The 20,015-nt window shown below is 36.0% G+C and overlaps 1 protein-coding gene across 1 annotated transcript; it reads right to left on the minus strand.

The window, feature by feature from the left end:
* Positions 1-1,289: 1,289 nt before the first annotated feature.
* Positions 1,290-19,950, minus strand: WDR88 (WD repeat domain 88). The gene is made up of 11 exons (XM_075765389.1): positions 19,026-19,950; positions 18,271-18,381; positions 14,521-14,609; positions 12,616-12,679; positions 11,993-12,131; positions 10,936-11,065; positions 8,220-8,401; positions 6,756-6,838; positions 4,459-4,527; positions 3,966-4,058; positions 1,290-2,511 (listed from the first exon to the last, which is right to left on the minus strand). Exons 1-11 carry the CDS (start codon positions 19,371-19,373, stop codon positions 2,374-2,376), a joined length of 1,446 nt encoding a protein of 481 aa, XP_075621504.1. The 5' UTR covers positions 19,374-19,950; the 3' UTR covers positions 1,290-2,373.
* Positions 19,951-20,015: the final 65 nt, after the last annotated feature.

Here is a 20,015-nt window from a genome sequence, read left to right on the forward strand (position 1 = left end):
AAAAATATTTAGGCAAGATTGCGTAGGGTTAGGCTCCAGTCCCGCCTCGTCCCAGCATCCCGATGCCCAAGGCTCACAGCAGAAGATACTAAGGGAAGATCGGGCCTCAATTACACGCTGCAATCATCTACAATGATGCAAAATTTAAACTACAATATGCATACGCACACATTGCTCCTGTGCTTGATGATTTGTGCACACACGTAACACTAGAGTGCCTGACCAAACATGCATATGTTCATACAAGCTAAATAATCAGAAAAAGCCATTTGGGTAGTTTTCCACAGAGCAAATTAGAATTCTTCAAACGGGATTGATGCTGCCACCAGAAAAACGCCTTCCCTCGGGGCCCCAGCCCGTTAGGGTATTACCTGCGCAGAGCAGCAAACGAGGATGCGGCACACCAAGAAACGGATGGTTTTACCCGGTAGGAACAAGCCATGAACGAACGCGGAGGCTGAGGCCGGCCCACAACCCAAGGTTATCGGCAAAGAACCATCTTCATGAATAGACCTGATTACAGACCTGGAGTGTAATCAGAATCTGCAAAGCGTAGAGATTGCTTTGGCAATTTAACAGTCATCTAAGGCATATTTACAGCCAAATTATAGATGTTATTCTTCAAGTAACTCCTACAGAAGGACAGCCACACAGACTTGGTCTAAATCAGTCTTACAACTTTCTCATCAGGTTAGGACAGGGACTGAGTACATTAGTCAAACTACAGGGGTACAAGAGCCAGAAAAAATGCAGGTAAATCACCAGCTTATGAATTGTCTGTAATTATTACATTCTCCACAAAACCTATGCTGCATACAGATATACTGCTGCAGGCCAGATCAGTTCAGGGCTGAAGACAAGCTCACATGGCATGCAAGTACTAAACAAGTGCTAGTAACGGACAGAAAACAGCAATAAGTAATAAAATGTACCGGTTTTATTAAAACCAGAATGTAAGAATGCATTTTTCCTTGTTTTTCTCAATTTGGGAAATAGAAAGAGGATTCATTCAAAAGAAAATTTCTAACATATTCACATTACTAATGCAAAATGAACCAAGTCTCTTTATTTACCCTTTTCAGCTCAAAAAATCAAATCTCTATTTTTTCCACTGAAACAGGGGAAAAAAGCAACAAAGAACACTTTCAATTCTAATATAACATTAATTATCCTAGGACTAATCTTTTCTAACATACAGAAATTAGGTCAGTATTACTAACTACATTAATAGCTGAATTAATTTGGCTTTAAACATGCATATTTTATGTGATCTGTTTAAAAAAAAAACACATGAGGAGCATAGATACAGCATTTTCTTTTAGCCTCTATTAACAAAACAATATTTAATTAAGGAGTAAAGAGGGAAGAAGAATGCTGGAAAATAATACAATTTGTCACCTAATACTTATTCAAAGCCATAAATCTGTACAAAACATACTATTCCCTACAAATATTTTTCATTTAACCTTGGATTCAAGAGTAATTGTTACTACACAATTCACATTAATTTAAACAAGGGAAAAAAATCTACCTACTTAGATTTCTTTGTACTCCACAGCTTGACTGCATTCCAGGCTGTCACATGCCCAGTTCCAACTATTTTCCCCACTTTAAGTTCCTTTTAGAAAGAAGTGTTGAAAAGATTGAAAACACTATTTTTAGGAATAAGGCTTCCGAACATTTTGAAACACTTAATCTTTTATTAATTGACATTCTCACATAGACTGAATAGATATAATCCGCTCAGTGTTGCTCCTAAGGGTAGCAAAAATACCACGCTCCTTGTTGGAGGGAGCCTTTATTGCACAGAACTAATTTGTGCTGCATCATGTCAGACACAAACCACAACTTACTCTCAATGCCTGAAAGCCCCTTTACAAAATTTTTGTAAGGGGTATGGCAACAAGTTGGAAAAAAGTTCATAGTCTTATTCATGGTTTTAGTCACAAAACTCTTTCTGATGTCCACCGACTGCAAAGATTCTTTGTTTGCCATACTAAAGAAGAGTGGCTTATCTAAAGAACAGAAGGAAACCTGTCAATAATTTACATATCCACATATTTTCTTCAGTAAATTTAACTTGGAACTAGTGTATTCATTTAAAATTGCTTAACATTTCCCAAAGGACAAGTTGTTTTATTCTCTACTACCATGCAGCACAAACAAGATTTCTACTCCTGGGGATTTTATTCTTTACCTGATACATCACAGCTATTTAATGGATTAGTACAATGTATTTTATTATTCTTCATACAGAATACTATGGTAGAGCAAGGTTAGAGGAAAGACCTAGCTTTATATGTGTATTACATAAAGATGTACAGACCTCCATTTATACTTGAATGTGTTAATGTCCCCAGATTCTACATTAATTTAAAAATCAGGAGAAACAGAAGGTGGGAATGACAAATTTTTTCTCACTGGAGAAGACAGACGACAGAATACACACTTGGACATAATTTCAGAGTCACTACATGGCAGGCATAAGAAAGGTTTTTCACATTCTTCACACTGGAGTAAATAAAACAAAAAATGGCAATTCAGTTAATCGTCTGAGACAGACATGCATTATTTCACCCATGATGGTACAGCTCTATATACACATACATCTAGGCCTGATTTTCGAGATGCACTGAGTGTGTATAACTGTTGTAAACTTGACAGAGATAGTGCTGCTCAAAATTCATTCCCGTGATGAATGGAGTTTTTCCGCTCAATAGAACTATATTTTATGTGACCTCTGATTTTATTTTTTTTTCAACTAATACAGTAGCATACTTTACTTTTTGGGTGACTTGATGGGTATCCAGTTATTAGCTGTTCTGTCTTGGTGATAATCACTAGGTGGTTTGGGGCTTGTTTACTTTTTTTTTTTTAACCTGACCATTATTTGACTAAAGGAGCAATGTAGGAAAAAAAAAATAAAAAAGGAAAATTGATACAAAACAATAATTTTAGAGGAAATATTAACCCACTGTAGTCAGTACAAAGAAGTTTATTCTGCTGACTACACACATATTCATGAAGTTTAATTCACTTCTAACAGAGTTAACATAACATTGATTCCCAATTCACTACTTGTGAAACTATTTACAGAAAATTTGAGATATTTTTCTATTTGGTATGCTTTAAGTATTGCTAAAACACACCAAAAATCCTTTCCTGTACCAAGTTTAACCATACTCTCAAATTTCTGTTAATTGATACTTTTAGGAATGAACGCATTTTCACTGCTGGCACATTTATAACTAACTCATGTAACAGCTTAAACACTGTACACTGCTTTTGAATACCAGCTATTCAACAAGAAAGTCAGATAAAAATATTATAGAAATGATAAAAAAAGTTAGCTCTTTTTCATGCCGTTTCACTTAATGGTTATTGACAAGGCGAAAAATACACATAAGATCTTGCAAACCCACTACCAAAACCAATTGAGGGACTGTAATAAAAAGCATGTTTCGATAGCAACAAGCTTGTTAATGTTCTTCTTTCCTAACATCTATTTATAATTCATGTTTTAGAAGTCAGAATACATACAGTCTCAGCTTTAAAAAGACACGGCTCAGAATTTGTATAAGCTGATTTAAGTCCAGGAGCACATGAATACTACCTGCCTGGGTTTAGTAATACTCCTATATAAGTGGCCAATTACTCTGCAGAAGCATCAAGTGTAGAAAACCAAAATATGTTTATTTTTAAAAGCATATATACGTGGCTATGTTTTCTAAAAACAAAAATGCACCTGTATATGAAAACTGGTGTCCTTACCAAAATCAATTTAAAAAAAATAACTGTTATTACCACATCCCACTCCCAAAACCAGATTTGACAGTATTTGCAAAGAGAGAACAAACACAATGAATTTTTGTTTTCAGCCTAGGTATGTGACACCTTTCTTTTAACATTTGAAGTTTCTTTCTGCATAAAGTATGAGGTGTGGTTAAAAACCAAAGCGATAGAACCTGAGCAATTTTTGAGCCACTTGCTTTTCTGCTTTCTATCACTGAAGCAATATGATCCATCTTTTCAATATTCCACAATCTCAAAGTAGAATCCTGAGAAAAAGATGCAATTATTTTGATGTATTTGCATATTACCAAAAGAGTGATTTACATAGTTTCCCTAAAGATGAAATCTCATCTGATGAACCATCTCAATACAAGGGCTAAATTCTCTCACATTTAAATACCATGTCTTTAGAAACAATCTTTAGCAATCTTAAAACTGCCCGCACATTTTAAAATAACCAAAAATAAACATACTTATCAAATTCTTTTAATGGTTTTCTGTAGTTATGTGAGGTAAATAATGATTATAACTTAGCGCTTTTATGAACAACTTCACCATTGTTAAATTTCATCAAAAAAAAAAAAAAAAAAGCTGAAAACAAAGGATGAAATCTTCACAACCATTTATAAGTTAGCTCCTGAAACCACATCAGGAATTAGTGATTACCTTTGAGGCTGAAAGAATCCATTTATTGTTTTTGCTAATTGCAACATCTGTCACCCAGTCCCAATGACCCTACAATAAAGCAAAAATTTAACTATAACACAAGAGAAAAAAAATTATTCATTATAATTTAAAAACCCCATCTATTTGTACCATAAATCCATTTTGAAATGCAGTGAGAAAATTCTTATCTAGACTACCTCATGTCTAGTTATGGAAAAAAAACATTGCTATGAAGTTCATAGTTCCTACACGTACCTGAAAACAGCGGCTGTTACGACCTCTAGTACCCAGACCACCAGTTGTAGCACTCAGAACCACAGCTACACAGTTACAGGCTTAAGCTCCATTTAAGCATAGGCCTTTTCTATTTTTTAAACAGTTTAATAAAGAATTGTAAAGAGAGAGTTAACTTCTAATACTCATTACTTAAAAAAATCTTGAGGCTGTTTATCATGTGATAATGGAGGGAAGAGCTGGGGGAACAGACAGCAGTTTCCCCCCCATTTTAAGGGAAGGAAACCAGTTCTGAAAGCAGGCCAGGTCAGGCAGCTGTATCAGATATCCTCGCCCTGACAACAGCAGCACAGCTGGTTTGAGGTTAACAGCATTGAGTTGGCATAAGAATAGAAACAGGTTAAAATCTAAAATTAATTATTTATTCCAGCTCGGGAGGTTATTCAAACATGAATGGTATTAATAGATAAAATTCCTAGAGTTTAGGAAGGCATGGTGTCATTTTGATAGACAAATGCCACACCTGAGAAATACAATAAAAACATGAACATGTATTTTTCCAGCACAGAAAAGTAGTCAAACATGCATACATAAAACATGGCATTTATAGCAGAATCTTTAAAACATGTTTTTAAACTGAGTTATGAGCTCAGAATATAATTATACCAAGGCAGATACTAAACCAGAATTCTCCATAGTTACAAAGATTATTAGCATTTAAACAGATGCCTTCTTTTTTTTATGGGAAACTGAGTTACAATGATTGCTATGAACTGGGAAATTTGCAGTAGCTGTATTATGTAAAGCACAGATGCTGGTGGTGAATGCATACTGTTACTTCTCAAAAGGTTTAATCAGTACAGTTCCAATTCTGGAGGTTAGGTAAGCTTACTTTTAAGGTAACCGCGTGAGGCACAGGCTTATGAGCTCTCTCTTCTATAAGAACATAGTATCTTGAATGCAACAGCAGTTGAAAGTGATTTTTAAGCCCAAGGTTTTGAAGGAAAGTGGTCTTTTCTGAGATCTTCCAGGTGGGTTTATTCATGAGTGTTTTAACTAAGCCTTGAATAGTGTATGCAGTAAGTAAGTAAGTCCATTAAAATAATACTTTCATCAGATACGAAAGAGCCAAGGTTGCAAATCTGAACTCTGACATTGCTTGACTTCGGTGAAATTAATATTTGCGAAATGCATGCACATAGCTTTATAAGTACTGTTAATCCTTTTCCTTGACCCACATGTCTGATCATTAGTTCAAGTCTTGTGGATTGTTTCCACTAAAATAAGAAATGAATGAAAGATATTGTAATACAATATGGTATGATTGCAAAAAAATAAAGTCATGATGGCACAAAAGAAAACCTAAGGAGAGATTTTTTTTATTTTATGCAGGTGTTATTTACTGCCTCAAATTTTGGGTAGTATTATCATGGATACGGAAGAAAAGAGGAGGCCTAGCTCTAAGCAGGGATAGCTAAATTCTGAATAGCTACCTCATTTACAGAATTGTCCATCCTAGAAAGTACTGCAACATTGTGGACCACATCCCCGTCCCTATCAGCAGTCATGTAAACTATGTAACCCAGGGACTGAGCTAAGCTTGACAACCTCAACACTGACATTTACTTTTTCTTTTTTATGTTTTTAATGTACTGTCTTCTGTGGACATAAGCAAGCACATAAACACACAGATATACGAGAGTGTGGCATTTCAAAATTACTATATGCACTGTCTAGGCTCTTGTTACTTGCTGGAAGAAACTCTCTCCTAAAACATAGGTACAACTCCATTCAATATAATCCTTAAGTGAGCTTGTCCATAAAAAGAGAAATGTAATAGCTTATTACCATCTGACTTGACAAAGGTAGTATTTTTGTAGGTAACTGTATAAGAATATATTGTTGTAGGAAATTCAGTCACACGAATCCAGGATATATTCCTGCCTGTATCTAAAAAGGATAGGCAAGGGTGTTTGTCGGGTAATGAAATATACAATGCTTTTAAACCAGCAATACATTTTACACCATCTCATCAAACTAGTAACAAAATAAGAGTTCATTACCTTTAAGCTTAGCTTTTTATAGCCTGCCTCTGTATCCCATATAGCTATAGATTTGTCATATCCACCAGACACAACAAGTGATGCTGAAATATGAAATCAGAATACTATATTTTATCTTTGCTTTGTCATACAGACTAATAAGAGAGGCTCCTTCTAATGGTGAGTCACACTTTATTAAAAAAAAAACAATGAGCTATTGGTCATGCTTTAACAAAATAGCAGAAGTTCCTTTGAGCTGCTTGTTGTTAATGTTCTTAATTTTGTAAATATTAATACATAAATTTAGCAAACACACAACTGAGTAGAAAAAAACATACATGCAAAATGTTGTTGACTTAGAAAATTAAGGAGATATACCTTGTTTAAAAATTCAAATATAGAGAATACTTTCAGAATTGTTAGGTCAACTGTGAATAAAAGCAAAAAAGTAGAGTTAAGCATGGAAAGCATGCTTGCAGATTCCAGCATTCATAAGCCTATCTGCATTTGCATGTCTTCAAGCCACAGGTACATTTTTCCCCACAGAGTTGCTATTTATTTATTTGAGTTGCCTAACTCAGAAGGCACTGTTTGGGTATCACTGCAGATTAACCCACTGTCGGCACTTTGGGAGTGATCTTTACTGGAGTATTCAGGTGTGAAGTTGCAAAAGAAAACAGCCAATTAGATCACGATGTGCAGAAATTCACACTAACCCAGCCCAGTGAAAAGCAAGTTGTTTCAGTGCAGTAGCAGTTTGTAGTAACACTCATTTCATGTTGTGGAGACACTAGGAGTTCTCTATGACCTAGTGAAAGTAATGGAACTGGGGCAGTAAGAAATAGCTCCCCACTACCTCCCCTCAGATACAGGTAAACTGGGGAGTCTGTTTCTTCTTCCTATTGTCCCCATATCCAAGCATCAAGGAGACATCAAATTCCAGGTGCCAAATTGTCTTGCTGTAACTCATAAATACCATCTAATTTGAACATGGTAGTTTATGTGCTTCATATGTGTAGGTGAGAATGTCCATGAAGTTTTTTAGAAGCGTATTACTAGCATACATTGTTTGGGCTGTGAAGTAACCTTACTTTTGGGGGTACTAACAAAGACATACACATTTTCCTAATTATTACAGACCAATACGGTATTTCCTGAACATGTTTTTTCAGCTAACTAATTCTAGGAGAATAGCTGAAAGTGCTAAGTTAATATTCTAACATAGTATTGTGCTTTTGCTCCATTATGATCTTTTTATTATACCTCTCAATGGGTATATCAATTAAGCAAGTGTTCCAGTTGCCTGGTTAAGATGGAACACAGACCATCAACTTCAATTTACTTATTTACATGGACATCATTTTCTCATGTTATCTTGGAAATGATTAATTAATTACCTGCATGATTAGAGTGGTCACTCATGGTTCATCTGAGACATCCTATAGATATTGAGATACATCATGCACTAGTATTAAGATAACTCACCATCTTGGCTAAAAAGGCAGGAACTAACAGAACCCTCATGCCCTTGGTTCAAGGAAACAGGTTCATGACACTGGAATTCTCCTGTCTTTATGTCCCATATTTTTAAGCTTTTGTCCCATGCTGTGCATAAGTAATGACCATCAGAGGTAAAGCAGCAATCTGAGATAGCATTGCTGTGTCCCCTGAAACACAGATGACAAACACAGAAAGAGCGAGCTTTTGTAACCATTACAAATCTATCAAAGAGCCTCCTGCAATATTGAGCATGCCATCTCCATCCAGTAAAGCACCACAAGCATAGTGTGAATTTTAATCATATGAATAGTTTGTAAAGTCTCTGGAGCTGCTTACAACCTCACAGCCAGCATGGGTTTAAGTCCCTTATTGGATTATGTCATTTTGCAGGACTGAACCCAAGTTGTTACGTGACAAGTGACCAGCTTTTTTTTTGTTGTTGTTGAACACAGCTTAACAAGAAATTGTTCAGCAGCTAAAACACAACCACATTTTACTAAAAGCAAATTACCGAAAAGGCCACCCATTTTTCATTCAGTAAGTAGCATGCATCTATCTCTACATGTAAATTTCAACTCAAACACTTAGAGGAAAAAGATTAAGCAATTCTAGATTAAAGCCTAAGTTTGGAAGCAGTGATACCTATCGGAAAAGAAATCTGAATGTTCCAGAACTGGGTGAGGACTCTAGTGCTTCCTGAAATCTACAGCGAGGAAAGGATCATGAACATCTCTTACAGGAAACAATGCTGTAGTCACTGCAATTTAAAAGGAACATTACAATGTTCCAGATTGAATTTCCCATCCAAAGTAATTCCTAATCCCTCAAAGACAATTTTATTACAGTGTTTAAAGGCAGACTCTCTCTCTGATTATTGTTTTAAAAATTCAAAGCTAAATTGGTTGAGTTTATTTAAAGCCATTGATATTTTTAATGGTTGATTTGACATCTCTGTTGCTGCATACTTCCTTCTTAAAGTGATAAAAATATCCTAAATTGACATAATGATTTTTCTGTATTACTAACTTCAGTGAGAGATGCAAGAGTTTAGCATGTGAAGGCTCAGGAGATCATACAGAGCAAGGCTTCTGGCACTCGGTGTGACCTACTCCAAAAGCATATAAGGAAAAATGATCTGGAAAAACGATCTCTGGCCATAATTGGTTCACTGTGAAAAGGAAAGTACATATTGAGCTTGGGTCCGCTTCTGTCCTGAATCCAGTCCTATTTTATACTTCCATTAACAATGCAGAGAATGAGATAAAGAGTACAGATGTGAAATGAAGCCAAAGAGGGTCTGCAGTAATACAAGGGAGAAGATAAAAAGTCAAAGTTATCTTCACAAACTGAAGACATTATCGAGAAAATAAAAGGGTTATAACAGCCTCTATAGGGAACAAAGCTGTCATCACTGCAGTTTGTAGGAGTCTTACAGTGTTTAATCAATTATCTAATATATGAGCTGCCTGATGAGGTCAATTTTGTCAAGTCTGACATTCTGTAGTAACATACAAATAACTGCAGATTTGTATGACAACGTACAAATAACAAACTGGGAACAATGGACTACATCACAGTTCTGCAAAAAAAAAAAAAAAAAGAATGCAACAAATATTGACTCCTCTTCATCATCATGCTGTCAAAAAAGGTAAATCTCATCCCAGGATGTATGAATGGAGGCACATCCACAGAGAAGCATGTAATAATAGTTCATTTCTATTTTTTTTCCAGTTAGAGGAAATACTGTTTACATTATGGGCCATACAATTCAAGAAAAATGTGGGCCAACTGGAAAGATCTCAGAGATCAACAACAAGAATGATCGATAAAATAGGAAATAATAATTAAATATTAAATTAATAAGGATTGTTTAATCTACTGAAAACATGACTCAGCAGATATAACAGAAGTTCTTGGATATATCTAAAAATGTAGAAGAAAACAAGGGAATAATCTGATCTCCGTGTTTGAAGTGGATCTAAATGGAAACAAGTGAGCTTAAGCTGCAGCCAAAATAGTCCACCTTAGGGAAACCTTTCTAACGATCAACACAGTGAGGCAACAGAACAGAATGTTTGGAAGCCTGTGAGGTCTTCACTGGAGCTCAATAGAAGCACAATAGATCATCCTGTGGTTGCTCTGAAGCCCAGGAATTTTATGAACATGAATCTGGTTGCAGTGCAAACCCTAATTATCACAAAATATTCTGTAAGAACTCATGATTAATTATCAATTCCCAACATCTAGGTATATTTTCTCCTTTTCTTCTGTATTATTTTTGCTTTACTCCATAATGTTTTTAAAGACTGCACTATTCTAAATAGTATTTTATCTCCTTATTCATGAATGACTATACATTTTTCCTAATTAGTAGAAACTAGAACGAGAAGTTTACACTGCAGTACCATAATGCATATGCTATCTTCTGCCTGCATATATATAGCCAAGAACCTAGAAGCTCTAAAAAAACAGCACTAGAAATGCTTACAGTCATCAAAAATACGTTTTTTCAATTATTTACAGCAGGAAGTTTAAGTAGACCATTTTATTCACACTCTATGTCATTTGCTTGCGTATTACTTTATTTAGTTCAACAATTATTGTTCATTTTCTCTAGTAGAAATCTTAGTATTAATTTCACTGGTAATTGTAAAAGATACATATAATGCCATGCATAATTAACTATAGTATTGTTTCTTACTCATTAATTGTAATTGAAGTGGATTGTGTTATCATATCCCATAGCTTTATAGTCTTATCATATGATACTGAAGTCACTCTTTGGTTATCAGGGTCAAGACAACATCTTGTGATTGTACTTTTGTGATGACCTATACAAAAACCATCAAATGAGACTTTTAGTTATTTTGAATAATTACATCTGGACCTCAGAACACAGGTCTGAAAGGCAGAACTACCCATAACATCTATGCATCAATCTATTTCCAAAACACTGTAATTTCAAAATTGCTGTTTTACTGGCTAGGACACTTCCTCACCTACCTCTTGATGAAAGAGAGGCCTCATAGTTACTGCAGATAGTATGAAAAATGAACCTGTACCCAGGCACTCAACATACACGGTTAACGTAAATTCACATGCTGCTGTGCAGTAAATTACTTCTCAGCTCCATTCCTGAAAATAAGTCTGGAAGTGTGGCCCCATAATACAGATGACAGTTCACTGCTCAGACTCTTAGGGAGCACTTAAGCAGGTAATTATATTTTAAGAATGCAAATAGCACCATTAAAATAATATATACAAAATGTGTCCTGATAGTGTCACCTAACAGAGAGAGTTCTAATGAAGCTATTACAATCCATTTGTTGCCCTTTTTATTTTTAAACGCAAATGATTTTACCATCAGGCACCAATTCACAGGAGCACATTGACCATATGCTAATTTAACATTTGTACGACTGCTCATATATTTAGAAGCTGATTCTGCAGGAACGGCAAACTCCCTGACCTGCAGTCCTGACTGCAAGCCTCATGGGACTGAGGTCTCACTAGTGAAATTATTTTCAAAGTGAAAGTATGCTTCAAAAACCAATCACTGTTGGTCTAATTTTGGCTCATTATCTCCTTTTTATAAATCTATTCTGAAAAATACTGGGTTTAATGTCTTACAGACAACTTTCTTTAGACCTTCTCAAGTAAGGATATTTGAACTAATGAATTTTCTGCATTTTTTTTTGTAAGAAATAAAAAAAAAATCAAGAGCTGCATAAACAAGATGTAAAAGTGGTAAGTCTTACCTTGGATACGTGCCACTACTGTTGCACTCATTGCATCAAAAACATGTATGTCATTTTCTTTGTCTGAACTAGATACCACATATCTACCATCACAAGAAATATTACATGAAGTTACAATGCCTCCATGTTCTACTGTCCACTAAAGAGAAAATAACAGGGTTTAGAAACATGCTTTAGGGTTAGAGAGAGTTTTAGAGCAGACTTTCTATAACCTGTAAGCAGGTTCAGAAAGAAGGCTTTTGATATTACTTTGTTTTGGTGAAAGCTGATAGATGCCTTTACATCATTTTTCTATTTTTGCATTAGCAATAAACTTAAAATTAGACAAGGCCACCTTGTTCAAATCCTAAAATGTTAATTTAATTAATCTTAAATACATCTTCTGAGACAGGCTATTATTATCATGCCTATTTGTATCTGAAATAACTGAAACATGTTCATCAAGAAACTTACCCAAGATCAAGCAATTACCAGTACCAAAACTAGGACTAAAAATCAAGCCTACCTGCCCTAACTATATGGTATTGTGCTAACAGAGAACGTTCTTATTTATCAATAAGAAAGCAATAAATCTGAATTTTACAGTTGTACCTTCTGCAAGATGCACTCAAAAAGATACCTACAAGCCTCTTTCCTGTTTCCATATCCCAAGCCTTGACAGTGTTATCATATGATGATGTTACCACTCTAAAAATGATGTTTATGAAAACAACAATCAATATTTTCACTTAAAAGAAGGCATTTAAAAAAATAAATTACAACATTTAATTCTGACAATGATTTTGACATCCTCATACCCACTAAATTAAAATAGATTTTTAAAGGCTACAGCAAAAATTATTGCATAACTTAGTTGAAAAAAGGATTTCAGATAAAAACTAATAATAAAAATGTCATGTATGTAATTTTCAGTGCAAGCAGTCAATGCAATTTCATTTCATCCATTACAAGATATTTAATTACTTCTAACATTAGAATAATTTTAATGCCATTATGATGTCTTTTCTTTAATGAATGTGAAGTGTTCTTGTCAGTAGGGTTTCTTGGATTTTCAGTAGTTATGGTGCTGGGTAATCCTCTACCGCAAACGCTGCTCTGCACAAACACAAAGCCACATTAGACAACAAAGCTATTCAATAAAGTTTACTACAACTGGCAGGTTTCCATTAAGTGGGAGGTCAAAAGTTTTTCCCTCATACATATTTATTAAAATATCCCCAAATATCTTAAGTAATACTTACAATGAAAATCAGTGGATGTGACAAATGTTTTTAGTACCAATGTGGCTTTTTTCTTCTTAAATAAAGTTCAGAAACTGTCACTTTGATACATCTTGCCCAAGAAACTCCATGCATTAACATTCTAACAACTAAAAATACAATTTTATTATTAAAACATTTTTATTTTCTCCATATGTGTATACTTCCTGCAACCAACACAATCTCTGCTCCTATACAGAAACACATAATGCAGAAGATTACATGAAGTTTATGAACTGAAGCATTTTGGATTGTAAAGTGATTTCCAGAGCTGCAGACAATGGCATTTTACTTGCTGTTTAGCAGTTTTAAAAAATATACACAATTGCAATAGGCAGCGTAGCATGCGTACTATTCCGTGATCACAAAACTAATCGATCAACTCTACAACCTGATAAAAATTGATTTAAACTATGACTTAATGATAAAATATGCCAGAAATAGTACCCCTGGAGGCAACGCATGACTTACTTAACCAAATGTTAATATATGCTGCAGTTGTTTTAATTATTATGTCCACAGATTGACACTGGATTAAGATGCATTTCTTCTTTAATTAACAAGACAAGCTTAATGGAAAGGCTATAGAATATTAATAAACACTACAGACAGAAGAAAACTTTTATGAAGGTATAAATCTCACTGACAGATGAACCTCTGAACCTTGGCTAATTCATTGTTGTTCTTTTATAGAAGTGATATATATTTATAGACCCCTTTCAGAACACATGGCAAAGATAGACTTCCAGTCCCATGTAACTCAGAAACAGAATTAAACAAGTCCTTTGCCCTAAAAGAGGCCATAATCTATCGGACTATTCCAACATGCATTTAAGACAATAAAAAGATTCCTGTTGAATTCAGCTGACATCATACACAAAACAGAAAAGATTTAAGAGCTTCTGTACAAATTGTGGGTGAGAACAAGGTGAGATTTATGGTAGTTCACATAGATGAAGTCTGGCAGTAAACAGTCTGCTAGTAGAGTATGGACAGCATAAATGAAAGTGCAAGAATGGAGAGAAGTAGGAGGATTGTATGGAGGAAAGGAGATGTAAGACAAAAATTATAACAGAATGACTTATCATGGAGTACAGAAGTAAGCAAAAGAAGTTAGACTTTGATGTAGTATAAGTTAGGAAACCACAGGAAGGATTGAAAAAGTTACTTGTTCTAAATTTTGTACTGTTTCCACATGCACGGAAATTGAACCTTGAAAGCATAAAAAAAACCCCACTTTTAAAATAAATTAAAATAGAAAATGGTCACCTTTTGTCATCAGCAGTCAGGTTGCACTCAGAAATTGGGGCGGTGTGTTCTTCTTCAAAAACTTGAATAGGAAAACCTTTCTCAACATCCTTGAATAAATCCAAATGAGTTTGATTAGGAGGGGGTTTGCTGAATTGTAGAAAAAGTATGAAGCATCATAAAGTAAGGGAAGACAAAGCTTGTGAAATCAGCAAAGTTAGTCTTACTTCAGTTACTCCTACAATCTCAGACCCTCTGTTCCTTCTTTTAATTTCCAGACTGACTGAAACAGAGTTCTTCATCTAACACACCCAGACTTCTGTTTATGTCCTACCCATCCGAATAGTTTTCACCAGAAATTTCTTGAAGACAGTTCTCCTTAGACTCTCACATCCATGTCCATACCTAAATCCTGGCAAGTCTTTCTTCCTAAACTAATATATGGCTTTCCATTTTCATTCATAGTTAAAACTGTCACTCTCAAGGCCTGCCGTCCCTGTATCAATTATTGCAACATCATTTTCTTCACAACTGCAGTCTCCCCTGCTTGTATCCATGTGCAAAGCTCTTCCACAGATTTCCCTTTACTGTCTGTATTATCTCATTCCCTCAGTTTGTGTTCCTTCATTGATTCCTCGTTCTCAGTCACAAATACAAGCCTTGTCTTCAAATGCAAAGCTCTTTGTGATTTATCCCCTGGCATCATCTCCCTTTCTGCCCTACCTTTGATGTCAGCCTTTGTCACACTTTCAAAATTTCTGAGTCCCCGTTGCTGTCCTTCATGTTTTGAAGGAGTCACCTATAAATAACTGGAAATCTCTCTCATAATACAAAATCCCATTCACGTCTGTTTTGTGATTCCCACAACAGCAATCAACAGATTGCTGAAGTGCTAAGATGATGACCCATACTGCATTACACAGTTCATTTATCACAGAATCAGTCAGGTTGGAAAAGACCTTTAAGATCATTGAGTTCAACCGTAAACCTAACACTGCCAAGTCCACCACTAAACCATGTCCCTACGTGCCACATCTACACATCTTTTAAATACCTCCAGGTGACTCCACCACGTCCCTAGGCAGCCTGTTCCAACACTTGACAACTCTTTCAGTGAAGGCATTTTTCCTAATATCCAATCTACACCTCCCCTGGTGCAAGCTATATTTCTCCATCATCTTCTATCTACTTTGTTACACAGATATTTTTAAGTGATTTCAGGAAGGGAAGTCTCTTTTTGTCATATATGTATAATGTTCAAAGCATAGTGCAGTCCTAACCCATGAGTAAAGCCTTGAAGTTATTTAATAATACAAATAAAAATATGAATCAAGTTTTACAAATGGATTGTGGTGCTTGACTATAAATATCAAAACAAAAAAACCCTGGAGGGCTGCTGACATGCAGGGTAACTCAAAGATCAAAGTATCACAGGATCAGTCATGAGAACCTTCATCTAGGTAAAAAATCTTCTATTTCCATGATTAACCAAATTATTTCAATTAGATTTTTGTTTGTGTAAGTACCAAGAGGTTTCAGAATCAGTCTGGAAGCATGCAACATAAACTCCCTTCATTGCATATGTGTTCTTTCATTTGTCTTCATTATGAGAATAAAATCTTGCACCTCTGACTGCTGCTCCCCTTTTTAACATCAACTGTCAAGTCTCAGATCTAGAGCTGCTTCCTTACAAGAACTTTCACTTTGCTATCCTGCTAACTTGGCAACTCTCGGTAACAGAAAAAAATGGAGTGAAATTAGATTTATTTTTCACTTTTTCACTTATTTTCTGAATGTGTGTCAATGCACTATAGGCCTAGCAACTGACACTAGAATCATTAGGAATGTCTCTAAGACTGAAGAAAAAAAAACAAAAACCAGATCAAATTTACCATATGTTCTTCTATTTTTCTGAATCAAAAAAGCCTTGCAGTTACAACTGCCCTTCTAGACTTATCTGGTCTTTGCTGTGTGCACTATTAATCTTTATTATCCAAAAGATGTGTAGACTGTCAGTGAGATACTGTCTGTTCTCAAGAGGAACTTCAAATGCTTTCTCAGTATACTCAATCATTTGATATCTACTCTTTCAAAGGGAGAAAAAAAGAAAAAAAAAGAAAAAAAAAAACACCCCCAAAGTGAAATTGTCAGGGCTGGCCTAGCCCCCCACAACCAAGTCCTCCGTACTCTCCTGAATTCCAATTGCTTCAGCTGTTCCTGCAGAGATGAAAATTAGACTTGTCCAGACAAAATTAATCTTATCAAAATAAATGAACATAATTTTGCCTATACATTGCTATCAGAAATTTCCCAATACTCAGGCAAATAGTTTTCGATAGATTCTGAAAAATAAGCATTGATTGACAAGTGTTGAATAAATCTTTCTTAGATAAAAATTGTAATGTTTCTTAGACAGATTAACCCCTCCATACTTCAGGCAAATAGCACATTATAGTCTTTCCATCAAAAAGTACATTAATGGATCTACTGTGCTTAAAAAAATTAGTGGATTACCTTCTTATTTTTGGGTCTTGACTTCAGTTTACTTACACATAAGACAGCTGAATAACATTTCACTACAGAAAAACACAAGTTCCAGTTCTGAGTTCAGACAAAGCAGGAAAGTTTGAAACTGTCAATCCAACAGTTATTAAACTATAATTGCAATGACTAACACACTGAGATACTTATTTTTATTACACTTTTATTTCTCCTATCAACAATATTTGCTTAAGATCTCCATGTTTATTTACTTTGGAACTGATCATGAAAAGATGGGACTTTTTGCATTCTAGACTTCCTGATTTCTTAGATCTAGCCATCCACAGCTCTTGGATAACATAATGGTGCTAAGCTGAACACTACCTGGACTTTTTACACTTCTAGGGTTCTTGGGGTTTTTTCAGTATATTTGAAAAAAGGTTTAGATTATAGTAGAAGCCTAGTACTGCACTGGTAAGAAGTCAACACTTTAGATCCTTTATAAAATTATTTAATCTGTATTCCTATCATATTAAGGCATTACTATAACTCATTACCAATTCTTGAATCAAGTCATGACAGTTTAATACATGCCAGATCTCAATGCCTGCCATCTATTTAGCACAGCTACACTGTCATTTGCTTGCATGAAACTCAAGGGCTCACATAACTATATGTCTCCAAGCTATCTTTGAGACTAAATTTAGATTTGATCACCCAGAATCTGTACACTTCCCCACATCAGATCTTGCCACTGCCCTCCCCAAGGTGGCTGGAATTTTAGGGAAAGGCCAGCTAACTACACAAAACTTGGAGGAGCAAGAAAATAAAGGGTGCAAATCAAGATATAAATAAAAGGAAAGAGCGAGTTGCAAGTATGAAAAGACCATGGCCATGCTGATAACAACTGTGTGATCCCTAACTTCTACTTCTCCACAAACAAGCATATACAAGTCAGAAAAAGGAACTTTCAGAAGGAAAAAAAGTAAGCTTTGTGTATCATCTTACAGTTTTAAAATATTAATAAACTAGAGCTCTGATTCAGTGTATGCTACGTATGTTTTAAAGGGTCACCCTTTAATGTCAAAGAATATGTTCAAAGTATGAAATAGAAGTTTTACTATTTATCTGTGACTGCAAAAACATTTACAGTTGCTATTTTTAAACTTCAGTAAAATATCTTCAGAAGGCTCCTTGGTGATTCAGTCAATCTTCATGCCTGTATAACATTCCTTGTTTGATTTCAGCTTAAAGATTTTTTTTTAATTTGTTGTTGCATTCGTAACATACCCAGAGCTTCATTGTTCTATCGTAAGAGCATGAAAGTATTTTTGTGTCTTCAAAGCAAAAATGGCAGGAGCTCACAGTATCACTGTGTCCTCCCAGAATTTTAAATTGGACCTGTAAAGGAACAGAGCAAAGTTTAAGAATACTTTTCCTTGAAATTATTTTTGACAGCTTAGTCCACAAGGGGGAGTATGAAAGCAAGAACTGGAGGAGAGTATTTTGAGTGCCATTTGTCTGAGAAGAGTTCCCCTTCTCTCCTTGGTACTAGCTTGGAGCTGATTTACCAAATCTGGTTGAGAAAGAAAGGTTGATTTTTATTTTACTGGAGGAGAAGGAAGTTTGGTTTGGTTTTGTTTCCTAATTACTCTTCCTCTCAAGAAAAGTAATATTTATCTTTAAAGTCCCTCTCAAGTTTTTCAAACACCCATTTCCTTGGTTCTGGCCCACCGAAGGGCAGCACATCAAGCTCTTAGGCCACACGTTTTAGCCAAGACCGTTACAAATTTTGTCAAAGATGTTTTGATGTGACTTTTCTTCAGTCATTTGGGAATTTGCTCATGACTGTCCAGTATGCGTTTGTGTGAACAGAGCTAACAAAAAAAACCTGCTGCCGTAAGCATTAACCACACGTAAAGCGACAGAGAGCGTTGCACCCCTCAGCTTTCAGCAGCCCCACTGGCCCCAGGCACAACGCCCGCCTGCCCCAGTCCTCCCCGCCCGCCAAGGCCGGGCCCTCCCTCTGTCCCTCCCCGGCCTACCTGTGCCGTCAGCTCACGATCGTCCAGGCGAGCCTCCACCGGGGAAAGCTCCGGCCCCCGGGCCAAACGCTCCCCACGGCCGCTGCCCGCCGCCATTGGGCCCCACGTTACCTCAGGCGGCGGGAGCGGCGCTCGGGACCGGGCCTCACCGGCCGCCGCCGCCGCGGAAGGGGCGCGGACGCGGGGGTTCGATGGTACCGCTGCTGCGTTACTGCTCCCGCCGAGCGCCTCTGAAGCGTTAACAGGGCCCAAACTCCGAGCAACTGCCGTGGAAGGCTGGTGTCGGGTTTGTTTTTTTTCCTGCAACGGAGGCAGCCACAAGGCCCAATTTCTTATTTTTCCCTCCATCACTCCAGTTTTCTTGATGACTTCACATTTAAAACCGCACAATCTGTGTGTCAATGCAAGACTATTGCATCACCTTGCTCACATCAAGAGTTCTCACAAAGCTGTGCATACTGAAAAATACATTAAATCAGGCACTAGGGAAACTGCCATCTGCAACAGTGAATTTTGATTTCATGCTTTTGTTGGTAGTTTTAAGCAGGAATATTTTGGTTTCTCTGTACACCTGGAAAGATAAAATAGACCCCCAGAATTTAACAGCCTGATCATTCTTAAGCAGTTCAGTTTATATTAAAATAATTCTACAAGATGTTTTTTAAATGTACTGCGTGAAACAAAGTGCTATAAAGAGTTTTCATTGTAACTACATAAAATAAGGCAGATTAGTACTATAACTATAATCTTCTAGTTCATTAGCCTTAATAATTTGTGTCAAAGTGACAGTTTATTGGTTTAGATCTGCTATGGTAAATGCTATATACAATTTGGAGATGTAAAAGTAACTCCACGTACAGCCAGATACTGCAACATGCAATAGGAAATTCTGCATTAGGCTCATTAAAAATATGTGCACCCACTACAAATTTTACATTGCTTTAGTTTTTAACTTCCTAACATAATTCAGGCTGAAGTTTACTCTCCAGC

Source organism: Balearica regulorum, chromosome 13 (assembly GCF_011004875.1).
Source record: "Balearica regulorum gibbericeps isolate bBalReg1 chromosome 13, bBalReg1.pri, whole genome shotgun sequence".
NCBI classification, from domain to species: domain Eukaryota; kingdom Metazoa; phylum Chordata; class Aves; order Gruiformes; family Gruidae; genus Balearica; species Balearica regulorum.